At 44.6% G+C, this 20575-nt stretch overlaps 1 protein-coding gene across 1 annotated transcript in view; it reads left to right on the forward strand.

Moving 5' to 3' along the window:
- Positions 1 to 20575, forward strand: part of PPP1CB (protein phosphatase 1 catalytic subunit beta) — a 116150-nt gene that overhangs the window by 81299 nt on the left and 14276 nt on the right. The window contains exons 3-5 of the mRNA XM_068232752.1: positions 1615 to 1845; positions 5672 to 5776; positions 15163 to 15234. Coding sequence (XP_068088853.1) covers positions 1615 to 1845; positions 5672 to 5776; positions 15163 to 15234 — 408 coding nt within the window. The remainder of the gene's footprint in view (positions 1 to 1614; positions 1846 to 5671; positions 5777 to 15162; positions 15235 to 20575) is intronic.

Raw genomic sequence — 20575 nt, forward strand, 5'->3', positions numbered from 1 at the left:
ATTGGGTTTCATACCCCCACTAATAGCAAGTCTGTCCCTAGGCTGTAAAATGTTCTCACTGTAAATATACACCAACGCACTCTGTTGCCAGGCTTTCCAGAACAAGCTGCTGACTACACCAACAAGCCGCCTTAAAGGACCACTATCGCAAAATAAGCAGGCAGTTAAAATCTGACAGAAGCGACAGGTTTTGGGACAGTCCATCTCCTCATGGGGAATTCTCACACATGGAGGCTGCCATATTTATTTTCTTTTTAAACACCATTTGCGTGGCATCCTGCTGATGTTTCCTGCATCAAGTGTCTGAATGACACACCTGAAACGAGCATGTGGCAATTCCAGTCTGACTTCAATCAGAAACCTTTGCATGCTTGTTTGAAGGCTGTGGCTAAAAGTATTAGAGGCGGAGGCTCAGGACAGCCAGGTCATTTGCATTGTTTAAAAGTAATAAATATGGCAGCCTTCATATGTGTCTCACTTCAAGTGTGCTTTAAATTAAATCATGTTTGGTTAGGATCAGTGTTGCAACAAAGATGGTGTCTTCCTGAGCAGCAGCCTCCATGTTGGTCACATAACCGAAGGAAAGCCAAGAATGTGATCCAGCGACTGTGCAGTATTAAAATATAGAGGGCCAGATTTACCAAAGCATTACCGACCGTTTTTTTTTTTTCTTAATCTGTTCTAACCAGCAGGGAGCACAGTCCTGCATGCTAATAAGAACCTTCTTAAATCCTAGGTAATAGTGGCAATTTAGCATGTATTTCTAGAGCTGCACTAAAGTTAAGAAATGTGCAAATCCATCCCTAAACTGGCGCAGATTAAGAAGTGCTTGATAGCAGTTCTACAGATGTAGAACTGCAGGTTAGACATGATTGCAGAGTGCAGGCTAGACATGATTTGTGATGTGCTCCTCCCCCCTGCTGAATTCCTCCTCAGAGCCTGCTGCTATCAATACAGCAGGTGTGTTGGTTACCTTAGCAACAGCAATTCCCCTCACACACTACACTGCCTGAGATACCTTCCTTCCTAGCTCCTCCTATTTTACAACAGTTTTAGAAGGAATCAGAAGGAGTTTTGTCTCAAGACACTCTCTTGATAAATCTGGCCCAGAGAAACCAGCAGTTACAGCTGCTCTAAACTCCTAATGGCCTGTAAGTTCATTACATTTATTTTTAAAATTGATAAATGATCATAGTCTAGGTAAAGTTTTCAGTCTCCTATATGAAAGCATCCACCTGTGTCAAACTTGATAGTGTCCCACTTAGTCCCAGTTCACATTGGCAGCTAAAATGATGAGTTTAGCGAACTGTACCGGAACTGAACATATCCTAGTGTTTAACCTATGGATCCGCTCACATTGCTCTGTTAGAATGGATCACAAGTTTGGGAAGGCTGTAATAATTCCGGAACAGACGCGTTACATTGACTGCTCGCTAAAGGAAGCGATCAAAAACTGGTCTGTTTTCTGTTATTGATCTGTCCAGTGTGAACAGGGCCTAAGGGACATCTAGCACTGATCCCAATGCACTTAGTGCTTCCTGCTGGTGTTTTGCTATGTTTTTGCTACCTGTTTTGTTTATTTTGCTATGTTTGTTTTTTTTTTTTCCCTTGCAGGTGACATTCACGGCCAGTACACAGACTTACTCCGGTTGTTTGAATATGGGGGCTTCCCGCCTGAAGCAAATTACCTCTTCTTGGGGGATTATGTGGACAGAGGGAAGCAGTCACTGGAGACCATTTGCCTGCTTCTGGCGTACAAAATCAAATACCCAGAGAATTTCTTCTTGCTCCGAGGAAACCACGAGTGCGCCAGCATCAACCGCATCTACGGCTTCTACGATGAATGTGAGTGACCGAATCCTGTGTTCTGTGGGGGCGGAGACTTTCACCCTAGACTTCAGGGGGAGGCCTAGTGGCTACTAGAGCACATTCTGGAGGCATGGTGCAATTGCAGACCATAATGAATAAAGATCAAACGCCAGGCACCGACAGTTGCTGTAGACGCACTGGCTGTTGATTTTGTCCAGGTCCAGCTTTGCTTTACTGGTTTATATATATATTTTTATCTGCATAATAGAGCTGGTCAATTCGCTTCCTAGGAGAGTTTTTTTTTTACATTTTTGAAGAGGCACATGATCAGTTTATCTCTTTAATTGGCCACATTCAAGTCATTCCTGCTTTCTGTGTAGGCTGAAGCGGGAAGCAGAAGCTAGGCATGCTCACATGATCATGACCAACCATTCAGGAGTGCTGATCGATCCATGTGCTTCTGCATGGTTTCATCTTGGTAAAACCAGCGGTAGAAGAGGCACCCGGTATAGATAAAATGTGTTAAACAATGAAAATAGAAGATAATTGCTTACCTCAAGGAGAGGTGCTCAAAGCTCTGCTGCTGTTTGTGGTTGGCACTGAATACTCACCTGAGGAAGTAGGTGTTTAGTACCACGAAACCCATTGCCTTATTGTAAGAAAAGGGTTTTCTTTTAGTTCTACTATGTTGTCCTTGAGATAAGCCACCTATTGTCTTCTAGTACCCAGATGTAGTTCTTACGCCCGACAGTCTAGTCTAATAGAAACAACTTCGCGACAAATGCAGGTTATAAGCCAGGGGGAAAAAAATATTTATTTGAAATAACTTAACTGGAAGATACTTGGGCCTTCATACACAGAGCTCCGGAAGATGTCCATCTCCCATCAATGCTGGTTCATGCAGTAATGGCCCATACTCACGGGCTACAATTGTCGCCGCAACATGCGGCGCGCGTGTGTTGCGGCGACAGGTCACCCGTGAGTATGCGGCGTTGCACGGGCGCGCACCCCGAACTGTCGCCCGTCGCTGATATCGCCAGGCGATTGGCGCGGTCAATCGCCTGGCGACAGTCGCCGCCGCAACTGTCGCTAGTCCGCGTGAGTACGCGGACTAGCGACAACAACATAATTACAAATAGACGGCGCTTCCGGCAGGGGGGAGGGACAACAGCGACAGCTTCCGCCGCAGTTGCCAGGTCCCTCCGCCGTGTGTATGCGGAGGGACCTGGCGACGAGCTGTCGCCGGCATGTCGTGCACACGCTCCCGTGTGCTAGCGACATGCCAAAAAGTTGCCCGTGAGTATGGGCCATTATTCTCGGGGTAGCTCTGCGTTCTGCAAGTCCCAACCCTTTCAGTGTGGCTTGTATATTCCCTGCCATTCATCTTATTGCTGGAGCAAAGTCACTATTGGATAACTTACTGATTCATCGTCACACACGTAACTTATTAACAGCTGCTTTATATAGCTTTTATATGTTAAGCAATAATATTGTGAAACTTGAACCTTATCTGGGCAGCAGTTATGCAATAACAGGCTGTAAAAAGGAGCAGTCTTACTTACCCCCTCTGTAGTGCAAACAATACCAGTTGCCTGGCTGTCCTGATCATGTGTCGCTTTTACCCATAGGTCCAGAACAAGCATGCAGATGAGGTGCTCGGTCTCTAGTCTGACTGGATTTGCCACATAAAATCTACAACAGTCTCAAGACAAAAGGGTTTTTTTTTTTTTTGGAATCGCAAAAAGTCCTTTTAATCTTCAATAATACAAAATTCTTCTCGATGGCAGTTGACATGTCAAAAGTTCATGCAAAGATCTATTATACAGAACAAAGGCTCCCTGACACGTGTTTCTCGGCCAAAGGTCGCTTCCTCAGAGGCACACAGTTGTATAGATATCAGGAAGTCAGAAGATTAACCATTCAGAACGTACAGGATGGTAATGTTGATGATGGACTGCAGATTGTAGACACTTTACTGCTCGGATTGCGGCCTTTTAATCTTCTGCCTTCCTGATATCTATACAACTGTGTGCCTCTGAGGAAGCGACCTTTGGCCGAAAAACACTTGTCAGGGAGCCTTTGTTCTGTATAATAGATCTTTGCATGAACTTTTGACATGTCAACTGCCATCGAGAAGAATTTTGTATTATTGAAGATTAAAAGGACTTTTTGCGATTCCAAAAAAAAACCCCTTTTGTCTTGAGACTGTGTTGTAGATTTTATGTGGCAAATCCAGTCAGACTAGAGACCGACCACCTCATCTGCATGCTTGTTATGGACCTATGGGTAAAAGCGACACATGATCAGGACAGCCAGGCAACTGGTATTGTTTACACTACAGAGGGGCTAAGTAAGACTGCTCCTTTTTACACAAGTGTGTGAACCTCTGAGGAAGCGGCCTTTGCCCGTGAAACATGTCAGGCAGCCTTTGTTCTGTATAATGGATCTTTGCATGAACTTTTGACATTTCACAACTGCCATCGAGAAGAAATTTGTATTCTTGAAGAATAAAGGACTTTTTGCTGTTCCAAAAAAAAAAAAAAAAACCCTTATTGTCTTGGGACTGTTGTATATTTTAAAGGGACACTTAAGCCAGAAAAAAGTTTTACTCACCTTGGGCTTCCACCAGCACCCTGCAGCAGTCCTGTGCCCTCGCAGCCACTCACTAATCCTCTGGTCACCCGCTGCCAGCTAGTTTCGTTTTTTGCCGACAGGCCTGTTAGGACTGGCCATGCGCTGCTTTTTCCGCATTCCCGACTGCAATTAGCGCTATTGTGGGCCGCAACGCGTACAAAAATACGCGTTGCCACATATCTATGCGTTCATAATGCGGCAAGGTGTATTTTTGTACGCGTCGCAGCCCGCAATAGCGCAAATTGCAGTCGGGAATGCGGAAAAAGCTACGCGTGGCCAGTCCTGTTGGCAAAAACAAAACTAGCTGGCAGCGGGGGACCAGAGGATTAGTGAGTGGCTGCGAGGGCACAGGACTGCTGCAGGGGGCTGGTAGAAGCCCCAGGTGAGTAATTTTTTTTTTTTTTTTTTTTTTTTTTTTTCCTTTTCTGGCTTAAGGTTCACTTTAAGTGCATAGGTTTTGGGCTGGAACTATACTAGAGATTTTTCGGATTAGCCACATGCTTGTTTCAGGGTTGTCTCAATACCGGTGCCAAAATATCAACAGGACAGCCAGGCAACTGGTATTGTTTTAAAGGGAACCTGAGCTGGAGCTTGGGTTTAAAAAGATATTTACGTAAACGGAGGAAAGCCTCAGGACTCTGTTCAGGCTTCCCTTAGTGCTCTGTCCCCCTTTAGTCAGCGCCTCCTATCCACATTGAGGCCATGCTTCTCTCCTATTACAAGCGCGGCCGTGCATACACAGTAGCACATAGCCATTCGTGTACGAGCGGCTACGGCTTACTGCGCATGCACGGGTGTGTTTGCGCGGCTACTGTACATGTGAGGGCGTACGGCTACGCTTAGGAAGTAGTAGTGCCTTGTTGCCAATCTTCTGGTGGGCCGCGCTCCGCAAGGGGAGACATTAGAGCACTGAGGGAAACTTCAATAGGACACTGAGGCTTCCCTCTCATTAAATATCTCATTTTGTATCTGAGCTTCGGCCCGTGTACACTTTGATGTGGAGGCTGTCATATTTATTTCCTTTTACTCACCTCAGGCTCACTTCAAACAGGCTTTCCTGCTCTTTGGAATTCATTGGATGGATGCATTTTAAATCTACAAGCTGTGAAGAAGTGTCCCGATTGTCACATTCATATGTCTTCATACTGCTACTATACGTTTGTTTTTTGTTTCACCCGTTTCCTTCATTAGCAATTCAGAAATGAATTGTGGTGTCTTTATTTCTTAGGCAAACGGAGGTTTAACATAAAGCTATGGAAGACTTTCACTGACTGCTTCAACTGCTTGCCGATCGCCGCCATTGTAGACGAGAAGATCTTCTGTTGCCATGGAGGTAAGGATACGGAGCTTTGCCACATGGTAACACTTCAGCAAGGCTTATGTCACACCAGCGCATTTTAGGAGCTAAAAATACCTTTCTTTTCATTTAATGGTTTGTAGCCAGCTACAGATCTGCTGCTACCATGCTAGAAGGCATGTAGCTACAAATACCTGTCAGACGGGTTCTCAGCGAATCATAGAAGTTGGTGTATTGTCTGTTGCCAGCCATTGAGTCACTGGCTCATTACACTGAAAGGTTACACTTGTAACTGAGCATATGACTTCTGAGAACCAGCTAAAATGGAACACTGACATCACATCTTACAGCCTATTTAACCACTTTGTGACATGCAGACGTATTAAAACGTCCTGCTGGAGCCTCTTAATAGCTCCAGGACGTTTTAAAACGTCATGCGCTGCTGCAGTGCATGTGCGCTCCCGCGTGTGTACGTGCATTCCTGTGCTCGTGAAAATAGTGAAAAAATACACCTTTTATTTCCAAATACTAAATTGTCACCATACTTTGTACTAGGGACATAATTAAAATATTGTTATAACCAGGACAAATAGGCAGATAAAATGTGTGGGTTTTATGTACAGTAGCAGTGGTTTTTATATTAAAAATATATGGGATGAAATTGGAGAAATTGTGTATTTTTTTCATTTTTTTTCCTTGTTTTCCCCTTTAAAATGCATAAAAAAATAAAGTAATTACTGAAAACAAATATCAACCCCAAAAAGCCAAATTGGTGGTGAAAAAAACAAGATATAGATCATTTCATTGTGATTAAGCTATTGGCAAATGAAAGGGATGAGCACTGAAAAGTGAAAATCACTCTTGTCCGTTAGGGTAAAAAGCTTCTTGGAGTGAAGTGGTTAAAGCAAAAAATTAAAAACAGCTAGTGCTGAGTACAGCACTGCTCTGCCTTAAACAATGGCCACCAGATCAGCCATCACATAGATCCTCCTCTGATTGAGGCTTCTTGCATACTACATGTGATTCCGATCTATTGGAAATCGTAGCGCCTTGGCCCTCCTATACCAAAGGTTGTGCAAATCATTAAGGTGCCCATACATCTGCCCATCTGTATGGGCAGATCGACCAGGAGATGGATTCCTCTCTGATTGAATGTGAACAGAGAATTCTGCTGCCTACCCATACACCACAGACTGATTCCCGATCAATCTCGGCATGAATTTATCAGCGACTTCTGTTCCGCCACCTGCCAGCCTTCCCCCCCAGGTGTAAGTGTCATCCAGTGTACTGTAAAATCTCACTTGTCCCTCTGCCGTGACTCCCGTTCTTCTTTGGTGTCACCCCAAGTGCCATCATGTGGGGGTTAACTTACCCAGAAGTCTGTGGATTGTGTGTGTCATTGCTGTCATACGTGACCTATGGAACGTGTTACACCACTCACTACCGCACTTCCTCCTTCTGCTGTAAGAGGGTAGTGAGTGGTGTAACACGTTCCATAGGTCGCATATAACAGCAATGATGCACACACAGGATCCACAGACTTTTGGGTAAGTTAACTCCTCCTGCGGACACAGGTGGAGTAATTAAACTTCATTAGAATTCAGAATTCGAGTAAATCACTACTTGGATGCTCATCCCTGCTTGTTGCACCAAGATTTTTCATCTGATTGGATAAAATTATCGAATAAGATGGTCAATTGGGCCACAAAATTGGTAGATTTATGTCCGCCTTTACAAATAGCTTATTTACAGAGCAGATCCCGCGCCACTCACTGGGGGACAGGTCAGATGCCCAGCACAGCGACCCAGCCTCTCCTGCTGCTGAGTCCAGCGCTGGAGGATGCAGGGAGCTTCGTTCTGTTGCATTTTCACCTTCTATGTGACTTGTCCTGGAAATCAAGACATTTTGCTTACTTAATTCCTAATTTTATTTCAGTAGTTTGCTGAAAGTCCCAGCAAATAAGTTCTGCTGTCCAGATGAGGCTGTTTAGTCTCTCAACAAGCTGTCTAGGAAAATAAGACCGTGGGTCTCTTCTGATGGGCATGCATGACAACCTGCTGGAGGAAACACAACTCTTCCCCCCCCCCCCCCCCTTCCCAAGGCAATGCTTCAGTGGCATCATTTATATGTGCATAACGGATCCTGTATCCTCCATCACAAACTCCTCTGAAAAGTTTATTGGTGAAATTCCAGTGTTGCTAAAATTTTGACAAAGCTTTTTGTATATTGAAGGATACCCGAGGCGAAACATAAATAAAAAAACGGACGTTATATTAGTGTGTGGGGAGGTGCGCAGACTCTTACCGCACCTCCCGGGTGCCAGCGCCCACCTCCGCTTTCCCCTAAAAGCCTCCAGTATGCTTCCATAAGTCAATGTGTCTAAACCCCTCGTTTAGGTCTACTGATACTTCTTAACATACATGGAAGGTAAAAAGCAGATTTTAAATTTGCTTCAGAGTTTCTTTAAGAAAAGCATATTCTCAGCAGTTTTGCCAATTACCTTACGGTAAATTGCTAATGCTTTTAAAACTGAAATATATGGAGTGTCAGTATTTTTTAAATAAGTTTACATCCCCACTTAAAGGAAGCGTATGTTTTGATGGGAAATATATTCCGACAACGATTGGTTTTCCTACTTTAGGGATTGCCATTGACCTTCCATAGCAACAGAATTAATTAACCTACAGGCCAGTAACCCTTCCGTACAGCACTCGGTTTCGAACTATCACCTGAGGGAGCATGTCAGGATCCCTCCCGGGCAACAGTTCTCATACATGTGCGTGAGGCTTAAAGCACACTGGAAATGAGGGGAATATGGAGGCTGCCATATTTATTTCCCTTTAAACAGTGCACATTGCCTGGCTGCCCTGCTGGTCCTCTGCCTCTAATACTTTGAACCCTAGACCCTGAACAAGCATGCAGATCGTATGTTTCTGACTGAAGCCTGACTGGATTAGGCCAGGTGTGAGACACTACTGCAGCCAAATAGATCAGCAGGACAGCCAGGCAACTGGTATTTGTTAAAAGGAAATGAATATGGCCACCTCCATGTCCCATTTACTTTAGATTCCCTTTAAAATGACAATGAGACTCTCCGAAAGTGCGAGCACTGGCAGGGAAATCTGTTTTCTGTAGGACAATATTTGTCCTCTCATTTCTGAAATGCTGATAACATTTTTGATCAAAACTAGTGGATGTCGTAATCATGTGCTATACAGCGTATTGTATTTTTTAATAGGTATGTAGTATGTGAGCTATGTGAGATGTTTATTTTGCAATGTAAATCCCATTTACTGTGACAGGCCATCTTATTCCAGTGCAAGAGCTTGTCCAACTGGTTCAGACCACAAACGTAGTATAGCTATTGTACTACTTTGTGTAACGTAATGCCTATTATACCATCTCGTAAACTCACTAGAAGACATGGGTTAGCTTATTTATTACCAGAAACCCCCAATATCCACCCTAAGTCCATCTTCCGTTTAGTCTACTCATTATGTATTTATAGATCGCTGGCATTTTCTGAAGAACTTTACAGAGTACAAAGTCATGTCACTGACTGTCCTCAGAAGAGCTTGCAATCTAATCCAGCCATGGTCACAGCCTAGTGTCTGATAGTTTTTGTCCTGTCAGACCAAGGATGCACCCAGGACTGCTTGGCTTACAAAGGCACTCAGTTGAATTTTATGGAACCTTGGCTACCGACTCCCTAAATCTGAACACAAACCTGGGATCAGGCACACATCTGTACTCTGAGCCCTCTGCGTTCACTAGAATAGGCCCAGACGCTCCCTTAGCGACACAACCCTGAGATTAGGCATGCATCTCTACTTCGAGCCCTCGGAGTTCAGTAGAATAGGCCCAGACGCTCCCTTTGCGACACAACCCCGAGATCAGGCATGCATCTCTACTTCGAGCCCTCGGAGTTCAGTAGAATAGGCCCAGATGCTCCCTTATTGACTCAAGTGCAGTTACCAGGCACGCATCTGTATGCTGAACACTATGTGTTCAGCAGAATAGGCCCAGACATCCCTTAGTGACACAAGCCCAGCTATCAGGCAAACCTCTGTACTCTGAGCCCTTGGCATTCAGCAGAATAGGCCCAGATGATCCCTTAGTAGTAACACAAGCCCGGGATCAGACATGCATCTGTACTCCGAGCCCTCTGCATTCAGCAGAATAGGCCCATGCCCTCCCTTTGTAACACAAGCCCAGGATCAGACCTGCATCTGTATTCTGGGCCTATTCTACTGAATACAGAGGGCTCGGACGCTCCCTTATGGACACAAGCCCGGGATCAGACACACATCTGTACTCCGAGCCCTCTATAAACAGTCCTGTAATCTTATGAAAATAACTGGCCTTGTGTAATCGTCCCTACTCCAGCTGTGAGACTCTATACACTGTCACTGCGGTGCTGATCAAAGAGCAGGCTGGGCTCCAGGCATCACATTCATCCGCTAAATGACCGCATATTACTCCTTCTCCAGCATGCCGTGATTCATGCCTATTTGCAGGCAATCCTTGGAACCATTGATTTTTATGTGTGACAGGCAAGCTGATGTGCGTCTCTGGAACCGCAGGGAAGCCATCGGAAATTCCAGGGCTCAGGACTGCCCTGCTCAGTATTGTGCTGCAGAGTTCTGATGCAGATCTGTGTGGCTGTATCTGAGGAGCCACGAGAATCCTAATCCTGTGGTCAGGAGGCATCTGCAGCTCAGTGTCACTGACTTGCTGCGGGCTTCCTGTGTATGCGTTACTGCACTGGCTGCATGTACGTCATCACCGGGACTGCTTAATAACATGCTAATATGCTTTATACAGCTTGGAAATGGACCAATGAAATTCAGCGTGTGCAGCTCATTGAGCTTCCCTATTCTTCACCTTTTGCTTCTGAATAGCGGTGGTTGTGTACACACATCCAATTTTGATTGACCAGTTTTACTACTTCACCATGTAGTAGTATTCACAGTGGGACTTTGCGGAGCTGCATTATAAACTCTTATAACACAGCTTACTGCACTGCAATGCTAATTCTATGGGACGCTCCCAGTGCGACGTTAGCATTTGTAGTGTTATGGTAACATACCAATGCAGTGCGTTATCTCTAAACGCACACGTTACCATGTACAGGAAAGCATACTTTTCATTGCCTGTGTGCCTTACTGTACCTACTGTATGCGATGGGAACGCAGCATTACTGTGCATTACCACCTTTTATTGCGTTGTAATGCTGCGTTGTGACTTTGTCGCATTACAACGCAGCGTCCCTCTGTGAATGTTTTATGAAGGCTCACCTACATATTCTGCTACTAGTATTCACAATCTATTGGCCCCTTATACTGTAACGAAGTGGTAAATGTAGTGAATCAAAATTAGATGTGTTTTTACAGCCATGATATTTTTGGAACACAGACTAGATATTACTATATATGGGTAAGATATAACAAACCTTATTTTACTTTGCTCTTTCCCCCCCTTACACACACACTGCGCAGCTATTCCAAAGTGAGATTCGTACACACATCCAATTTTGGTTGGCCAATGACCAGCCAATTTTACCACCTCCACGCAGGATGAGGGCCTCAGATTTTGAATGTTATGAACAGATTGTGTTGGTATGTTCTCCTACTACACGAAGGGGGCAAAATTGGACGTGTGTATGCACCCTTAGGGATGGTGCACACCAAGATCGCTTCTGAGATGAGTGAATGCAGGGCCGGTGCTTCTGTGAGCAACTATGCTTACAGCATAGGAGGTGGTGAGCCGCTGATAGCTGAGTGGTCACCAAAACTAGCCGGGTGGAGCACCTGGTGCGCACCAAGAGCGGTTCTGAGTTTTTAAAAAACGTTTGCTCTTTGAAAAGTGCTTGGCTAATGTTTTTCAATGGGATGGTGCACACCAGAGCGCTTTTTGTTTTTTCCCCAAACGCAAACTGGTCCTGCAGCATTTTTTCTGATTTTGCTATTCAGCCTCAATGTTGAGTATAGGTAAGTGGAAAATCGCTCTGAAAAGTGATAGATCAGAGCAATTTTCCAAGTGTGGTTGTTACAGAAGCTGTTCAGTTACAGCTCTACTTTTTGTGTGCACTGGCCCTTTTAAAAGAGCCTGGGGAGAACACTGTAGCAGAAACTGGAAGATAGGAGTGTCAAGCTTGCTGACAGTCACTGGATTAGTCCAGGTGTGAAAAGAATAAAGCTAAGCCCACCCCATAAAATTGGTTAAATTTTGATTGCTCTTGTTCATCTGCTAAGCTATTGGTGATGGTCAGTGGGAGGTTGTTAATTGATAATTTTATGCTAATTTATGTGGCTTGAAATTGAACCAATCAAAATGCACGGCTGTAGCATTTTGTCAATTTCCAAACTAACCTTATATTTGCATCAACTCAAGCTTAGCCTTTCATTAACCATCTCTACTTGCTAATGTGAGCTTGTGGTTGTCAATGAGATGCAAATAATTCTGAGTTGATGTAGAATTATGCAAATCATGTATGCAACTTGAAAACGGACTAGTCGAATCCTGTCGAAGTATTCGACAGGTCCATTTTAAAAGCAGCCTAAATTTGCATCAACTAGGAATTATTAGAATCTCATTAACATCCCTAGTATTGTGCACCAGTTGATTTTGGATCAGTTTCGGGCAGGGATGTGGTCTATTGATTGCATTTTTTTGCCTTTGCCTTTGTCTTTTACTGCTCGATCATTGTGACCAGCAGATGGAATTGGATATCGTGGGGGAGGGGTTAGAGCCCGAGCCTCTGTTGTGCTTTTATGGCTGTCTGTAACCCTCGCTTCTGATTGGATAGATACTGAATTCTCTGCGTTTGCTGCAGGGCTGTGGAGTCGGTACAAAAATCTTCCGATTCCTCAGTTTCTGAAACCACAACTCCGAGTGCCCAAAATTGCTCCAACTCCGACTCCACAGCCCTGGTTTGCTGCAGCCGTACAGATCCTTTGTGTGATTGTTCCAAAATCTTGGTTCCTGTGGTCACCGTTATGTGATTGTGATTAGACACAAATGAGGGGGAATTAAACCGGTTAAACTCTCAAAATACGTACAGGGTGCATTTCTCTGTTTTCCTTCTGTCTTGTGCAAGAGTTCAGGTCCATTTTAAGCAAAAAAATGTTACCTCATTTTCTTATGTAGGTATCTTCAGCATTAAAATACATTTTGTTTCACTGCATCCCCGTGGCCAAATAAGTATTGTCCCTCAGAAATGCCCTAAATAGATTCCACAATCGCAGATTTTCCTTTGAACGGAGAGGCAGAGCTAGTGCACACAGCTCTGCCTCTTCAAGAGTCTTTCATTGAGAGGGGCGAGGAGAAGCGGAGTGACTGGAGAAGAGACAGCTACTACACACAGCTCTGCCTCTTCTGGGCAGCAAAATCTGCAACCTGAAAAGTTATGGAATTTATTTAGGGGATTTCAGGGACAAAAATTGCTTTCTGCCACGGGGATGTGGTGATTCAGCGTGGAATTTAAAGATGAAGATCCCTACATAAGAAAATGAGGTAATAGAAAAAAACACTTTAGTCTCTCTTTAAGAGCATGATGCACACAGAAAATATTTAGGAACTACATAAATTAACCTGGTTTTCCAGGGGAACGCCTCCACAGTCGTCATAAGGCACTGAATCGGAATAACTGCTTGAGGTGTAAATGTTCACCATGGTGTTTACTGCTGTTAAGGAGTTTGAAGATGACAGAACTTACTTTATATTGAGTGCACCCCCAGCTGCCTCATTTTCTAATTAGAACTAAACTCAGAACGTCTCTCTGCTGTAAGATTAGTCACCGCATAATAACTTTTATGAAGGGAAAAAAACATTTTCTTAAAGTGTATGGAAATCCTAAAAAAAAATCCAGAAGTTTTAAATTGGACTCCTTATCCAGGGGTCACTGAAAGGGTAAAGCATCAGTGGTTTTGTACAAGTTGGCAATGCTCCAACAAGTCTGTTCACTGCTACTGATAAGACAGGTTGCTCTGGCTAAATAAACACAGTAGCAGTGAATTTCTTAAGCAGCTACATGTGGAATTAAGACTGCTGTTCAAGAGCTTGGGTCCCCTTCATGCTGGGAATGCATGGTACGTTTTCCGCGTTCGATTTGGCGCGCAATCTATTAGCCATTCGATTTTCTGCTCGCTTCTCTCATCTTCCAGTCGTTTTTCTTATCTTTTTTCCATTGACCTCTTTGAGAAATCGAGCGGAAACGAATCGAGCAGCACATCGGACATGTCGGAATTTTATCATCCGAGGCATCTATCGGAACGATTCTTAGCAAAAAAAGTATTGTCTATTCCCAGCATTTAAACACTGTTTCTTTTATCAAGTAATGTGTTACAAAGAAAGTTTATACACCTCAGGTAGCTGTAAGTTGTACCTTTTTCTTTATAGGACATTTAAAGTGAGAGGCACTTGGAGACTGCTATATTTATTTCATTTAAAGAGACTCTGAAGTGAGTCTCAATTCTCTTTTCTAACCTGTATTAATTTTAAAGCCAATAACCCCAGCTAAACTACCGCTATCCTGTGGCAAAACGAGGGGTTAATACACCCCAGCAAAATCCACGACTTTCTTGGTCATGGATTTTGCACTTCCTGGAGGCAGAGCTCTGCCTCCATGCGCGTCAATCGCCACGCGGATCTCCGCCTCTCCCCCGCCTCTCTCTTAGAAGGCAGATGAGGGGGGCGGGGGAGAGGCGGGGATTGATGCGCTTGAGGCAGAGCATATGGCTGTAGCTCCACATCAAGCAGGAAGCGCTCCCCGGAGGTAGGAGAGGGGACTTGGGGGGTATTAACCCCTCGTTTTGCCGCGGGAGAGCGGCGGTTTAGCTGGGGTTATGGGGCTTAAGATTAATATAGGTTAAAAAATAGAATTGACTCGCTTCAGAGTCTCTTTAAAATCATACCAGTTGCCTGGCTTTTCTGCTGATCCTCTGCCCCTAATACTTTGTCATAGATCCTGAACAAACTTGCAGATCCGATGTCTAAGACAAGATTAGATGAATGCTTGTTCCAGGTGTGTGATTTAGACCCTACTAACCAGAAAGATCAGCAGGACTGCCATGCAACTGGTATTCTTTAAAAGGAAATGACTATGGTAGCTCCATATCTCTCTCACCTCGGGTTTCTTTTAAAGCCAAAAAGAGCAGCAGGACGGACCTTGTTTGAAGGCTATTTGGAACCTTTTCTTCAGGTTGGTTTTGTACTTTATAAATTGTCATAACTAAAACCTGGCAGTTCTCCTAAGTTGCTGGACTTCTCTCCTCTGTACCTGTGTGACCGGCTGAGGGCTTTCTCGGAGTTCTAACACAATGTTTTGGGGTTTTTGTCACTTCTGATTAACAGTAACCATCTTCTTCAATAAACGGGAAGTATTTTGTACTGTCCTTTAATGCGACTGTGTCTCTTGCAGGACTCTCTCCTGATCTGCAGTCCATGGAACAGATCCGCAGAATCATGAGGCCCACAGACGTTCCTGACACAGGTACGCATCCATAGTGCTCCTCCATGCAAACACCATGCCTAATGCCTTGTTTACAGATAGATGATTTTGGACTTGTATGGTGCTGGACAGTAGAGTATACAACACAGACCATTTAAAGGTAATGGGTTATAGATGAACAACTGAACAAATCAGTGATGCATCAAACATGAAGGTGGAAATGACTGTTTCTCCCCAAAATAAGTGTCTTCTATTAATGTTTGCACCAAAATATTTGCTTGGACTTCTTTTTAGGGAGGTCTTATTTCTATATTTCTTCCCCTGCGTCCTCGCTGAGTAGCAGGCAGTGCAGCGATTGGCCCAATGATGGAGCCATGGTCCTGCCGCAAGACCATGGGTTTCAGTAATGCAACTTGCCATACTTTTTCCCCTTACTGCAGCTAGGGCTTACTTTCGGGGTATGGATTATAATTTGAGCATGCTCGAAATTCCTGCCAGGGCTTTCTTTCAGGGGATGTCTTAATTTTGGGAAAGCTGTATGTAACCACTTTGCATAGCAATAGAACATTCTTACATGTACAGTATTTTGCAGCATAAAATATTCCTGTCTGAACTGGGCTGCAAAGGCTATATAGACTTGGGTGGGCGGTAGAGCTAGGACGAGATCCAATAGATTTCATGCTGATTAGTGAACAGCATGTATTGTTCACAAATCTCAGGAGACTTTGACCCTAATGCATAAAAAGTGCGCTCAAGAAAAGCATGTCATCGGTATGGTGTTGGGTTTGAGAATTCTGTTGGCATTGGCTCATACAGCGAGCAGAGCAAGGCTTACTCCTTTATTTTTTTTTTTTTTTTTTTTTTTTTTTTTTTTTTTAGCAGTGTACTTGAAAGGAATCTGCCATTCCTGACACTGGCCCAGAGAAATGTACTGTCTAACAGATCCTTCAGCTGCTCCAACTAGATGACATTAGTGCCATGCCAGACAGCTGTGAGCGGGGCCAGGGAGTGCACGTCATCCTGTGTGACTGTGCAGCACACGGCGTACCCCTGCTGACATCCCGATGACTTCTTTACTGCGTACCTGTCAGATGCCACTTTAGTGTTTAGCAGAAGGTATCTCCTTCAGAAGGTGACGAGCCGATGTGACCTCCCCGGTGGCAGCCTTCTCTGCAGTGATTGTCCAGATTTCTCTTACAAAGGTGTGCAGGGCAGTAATGCTGTTTTGTATCAGTCACCATAGCAGCCAGTGATCCTTAGTTGTTGCAGGTCACCAAACTCTTAACGCAAGTCTTTGCTTTAGTACATATGCCAGGAAGCGATTGTAATGTGATAAGCTTAACTCCAGGCAAGAAAGAAAAGCATTATTGTAGCTTGACAGAATGTTTACACCTATCCGTTATAATAAAGCAGGCACATGTCTGGTCATGTGACCATACTAAGAAAATCCGTGTATACTTCAGCTGCTCTTCTGATAGAGAAGATAGGACACATTTGTATTGCACTTTTCTCCTAGTGGACTCTAAGCACCAGAGCTTCAGCCACTAAGGCGCACTCAGTAGGTTGCAGCGGTGTGAGGGAGTCTTGCCCAAGGTCTCCTTACTGAATAGGTGCTGCCTTACGGAACAGGAATAGCCAAGATTCAAACTCTGGTCTGATGTTGGAGGCAGAGCCCTTAATCAGAACACTATTCAGCCGCTGCCAATAATAGTGCAGTGTAGGAGTAGGAACTGTTTGAGTAGCAGGGTGGCCCTGCATCTGCTTCAGGCTGAGAATGGGGTGGGGTTTTCAGGTTGCTACACATTTATTTCAAGTTCTGGGTGAACCTGCTGGGATCTGGCTGATAAGGAATCGCCCACTGCTCTCCAGCTCACTTCATGATGTCCATTATAACAAGCCTGACCCCTCTGTGGTAAATTCAGGAATTGTAGATTACTGGTGTCAGATGTCTGGAGGTTTGGACCATGCAACATTTGAGACACGGGGGGTCGGAATGGACCTTGGTAGAATTTCTACATTGTAAGGCCAAAATGAAGATCCAGACTGTTGGCTACATATCTCCTATTTAGACAGGGGTAAGGTTCCATATTGAGTTGTGCTTCGGCCTGGATTTGTGTTTTGTGTTCCATCGACAAGTATGTCTGTGCCAGGATTGGCATTTTAGCAGCTACAGAGGTCCTATCCATGCTTATGTTTCTGGCCTGCCTTCCCTTCCTGTGCCGAGTGATTATCCCAGGCGTTTGTTTCAGCTGAGCGTTTCCAGACAGTCATACTGGCAGCAGAGGGTGGGCAGCAACCACGCAAATGTGCACAGCGGCTTCTCTCCCCCTCTGTCAGTATGTGATCAGTATGTATGCATCCTACCTCCCTAAAATGTGCCAGACTGCACCACCACAGCAGTCTTCTGATCAGTGATTGTGTTTTGGGGTTGGGCGATGGTTTGAGAGGACCCTCTCGATCTTCCCTGTGCTACAAAAGTGCAGGCTGGGGTACTCGCAGCAAGATTGTCTCCCAGCATGCACTGCTGTGACCTAAGATGTGCAACATCACCACGGGTATTAGAAGTTCCGGTTCTTCGAAACCGGGACAGAGATAATGGAGGCCCTCGTATAGATGGAGGGCTATGGAGCAGCCCCCCACAGGTAAGTTAAATGTACGCTGCCCACCCCAAAAGTCTGCAGCATTTACAAACCTCCCTTACAGAGTGTTTAGTTTTATATACATTAATGTGCCAGACTCTGGGGAGCCACAGTGTACTAATACTAACCTGGCCATTTCAGTCTTGCTTCTAGATATCTTATTGCTGTTTCCTTACATGGTACATGTAAAGGCCTGCTCTCAAGAAAGCCCCCCCCAAAAAAAAAAATCAATAATAAATTCAGTCTGACACAGCAAGTATGCAAAGTGTATTTTCCTCTGCTGTTTGGGAACAAGTGAGCTGTTAGGGCGTCTGTGGTCTCGGTTTTCGGCTGTGTTTCATGTCGGTACATTTAGCTTTTTTTTTTTTTTTTTTTTTTTTTTTTCCTACCCCCCCTTGTAAAAACATGTCTGGATTGTTTCCTAACTGCGAGCTGTGCTGTTCCATCTGCCTCTTGCAGTGAACGGGGGCTGCACATCTGGAATGTGGGGGCTCTGCTGTCACCTTCAGGCCACTGTCAGCCTTCTGGAATCTCTGCTGAACTATGTTTAGATGGGAACGCTGCGTTCTCTTATGTATGACACAAGAGGATAGAAGGGAAGAATGGCCAGGCGCCTCAGCGTTGTGGAATAGGCTGGAAGAGAAGACTTTATTTTGCTTATTGAAGAAATCTGAACTGGAGAGCGCAGTAAACAATGCAAACCTTTAAGAAACAAACTTTAACACTTCTTAGGGCAAACTTTTTTATTTTTTTTGTTTTGTTTTGCATAGTATCTTAGTAAAGGGAGCCATACATTAGCCGACCGACCAACCAATCGACCATCCAATTCGATTATTATAATCGAATTGGATGAAAATTGGTGCTGCCAAGTGCATGCCCGACCGACAAAGCGACCAATTTCGGTGGAAGAAATTGGCTGCACGGTCGATCGCGCATGCTGGAAAATTTTGTGCCGTAGGTGGTTCGGCGGCCGAATTGCGAACGAATGACGAAACCCCCGCTGCAATGTATAAATGTATGTAGTGTGCTTGCATTTATACATTACCTGTCCGGTGTCAGCCTCCACGCGGTCTCAGTCCATCTCGCCGGGTTCCGCATACACGCCTGCAGCGCATAGCGTCTGACGTCACACTATGCACCGCTAGCGTGTATGCGGCTTACCCGGCAAGATGGACTGACACCATGTGGAAGCTGCTACAGGAGAGGTAATGTATAAATGCACGCACACTACATACATTTTGGGGGCAGCGGCGGCTTAGCCGATTCCCTGATTTCATGCTGAAATCGGACGGGAATCGGCCTGTAGTGTATGGACAGATTCGACTAAAGACAAATTTTATCTCTAATCGGATTCGATTAGAGATAAATTTGTCTCTTGGTCGAATCTGCCCATAATCGTTCTAATGTACGGCCACCTTAAGAGGGGTTTTTGGTTGTTTGTAGCTCCTTACACACTCCTAGGAGTTCTGGTTCACCATGAGCTTGCTGGGTATGCTACAACTCGGTAACTGAGTTTGGTTGAAATATCATGGAGTTCTCTTTTTAAAGTGAATGGGAACCGCATTTAAAAAAAAGAGACAGATACTTACCCAAGGAGAGTGAAGGCACTGGGTCCTATAGACCCTTCTGGCTCCTCTCCTGGTCCCCTCGTTCCAGTGCTGGCTCGCTCGGTAGCAGTATTTGACTAATTTAGTCAAATACTGCTTTACCTGGCCGTAGGAGGCTTCAGAAGTCTTTAGGGAGCCCGAGCGCTCCTGAAGAAGGGCGGCCATGTACTGCACCTGCGCAAGCACGCTCTCTTGCACGCTCACGTGTGTGCAGTATGGAGCCGCACGTCTTCGGGAGGACACGACTCCCGAAGACTTCCAAATACCCTTTCAGTGGGGGATTGAAATGGGGGGGAGCCAGCACAGGATAGAGAGCACCGATAGAGGAGACGGAAGGCTCTATACGACACAGAGCCTTCCCTCTCCTTCGGTAAGTATTTGCTTTATTTTTTTTTAAATGCGGTTCCCATTCACTTTAAACCTTCTTAAAGAGAAACTCCAACCAAGAATTGAACTTGATCCCAATCAATAGCTGATGCCCCCTTTTACATGAGAAATCTATTCCTTTTCACAAACAGACCCTCAGGAGGCGTTGTATGACTGATATTGTGGTGAAACCCCTCCCACAAGAAACTCTGAGGACCGTGGTACTCCTGGCAGTTTCCTGTCTGAACCTTGCTGCATTGTGGGAAATAGTTGTTTACAGCTGTTTCCAACTGCCAAAAAAGCATGCAGCAGCTACATCACCTGCCAACAGTAAAAATGTCACCATGTAATGTCAGAATGTAAATCAGGGATTTAAAAGATTTTACAATGGGCAAACACTGACTAAATCATTTATACATAATTGTAAAAATGAAGCACTTTTTTTTATTACATTATTTTTACTGGAGTTCCTCTTTAAAGAGAAACTCCAACCAAGAATTGAACTTTATCCCAATCAGTAGCTCATACCCCCTTTTACATGAGAAATCTATTACTTTTCACAAACAGACCACCAGGGGGCGCTGTATGGCTGATATTGTGGTGAAACCCCTCTCACAAGAAACAAAAGTACCTACTCTTGGCAGTTTCCTGTCTGTGAACCTTGTTGCATTGTGGGAAATAGCTGTTTCCAACTGCCAAAAAAGCATGCAGCAGCTACATCACCTTCCAACAGTAAAAATGTCAGAATGTAAATCAGGGATTTAAAAGATT

This window comes from Hyperolius riggenbachi, chromosome 4 (genome assembly GCF_040937935.1).
Source record: "Hyperolius riggenbachi isolate aHypRig1 chromosome 4, aHypRig1.pri, whole genome shotgun sequence".
NCBI classification, from domain to species: domain Eukaryota; kingdom Metazoa; phylum Chordata; class Amphibia; order Anura; family Hyperoliidae; genus Hyperolius; species Hyperolius riggenbachi.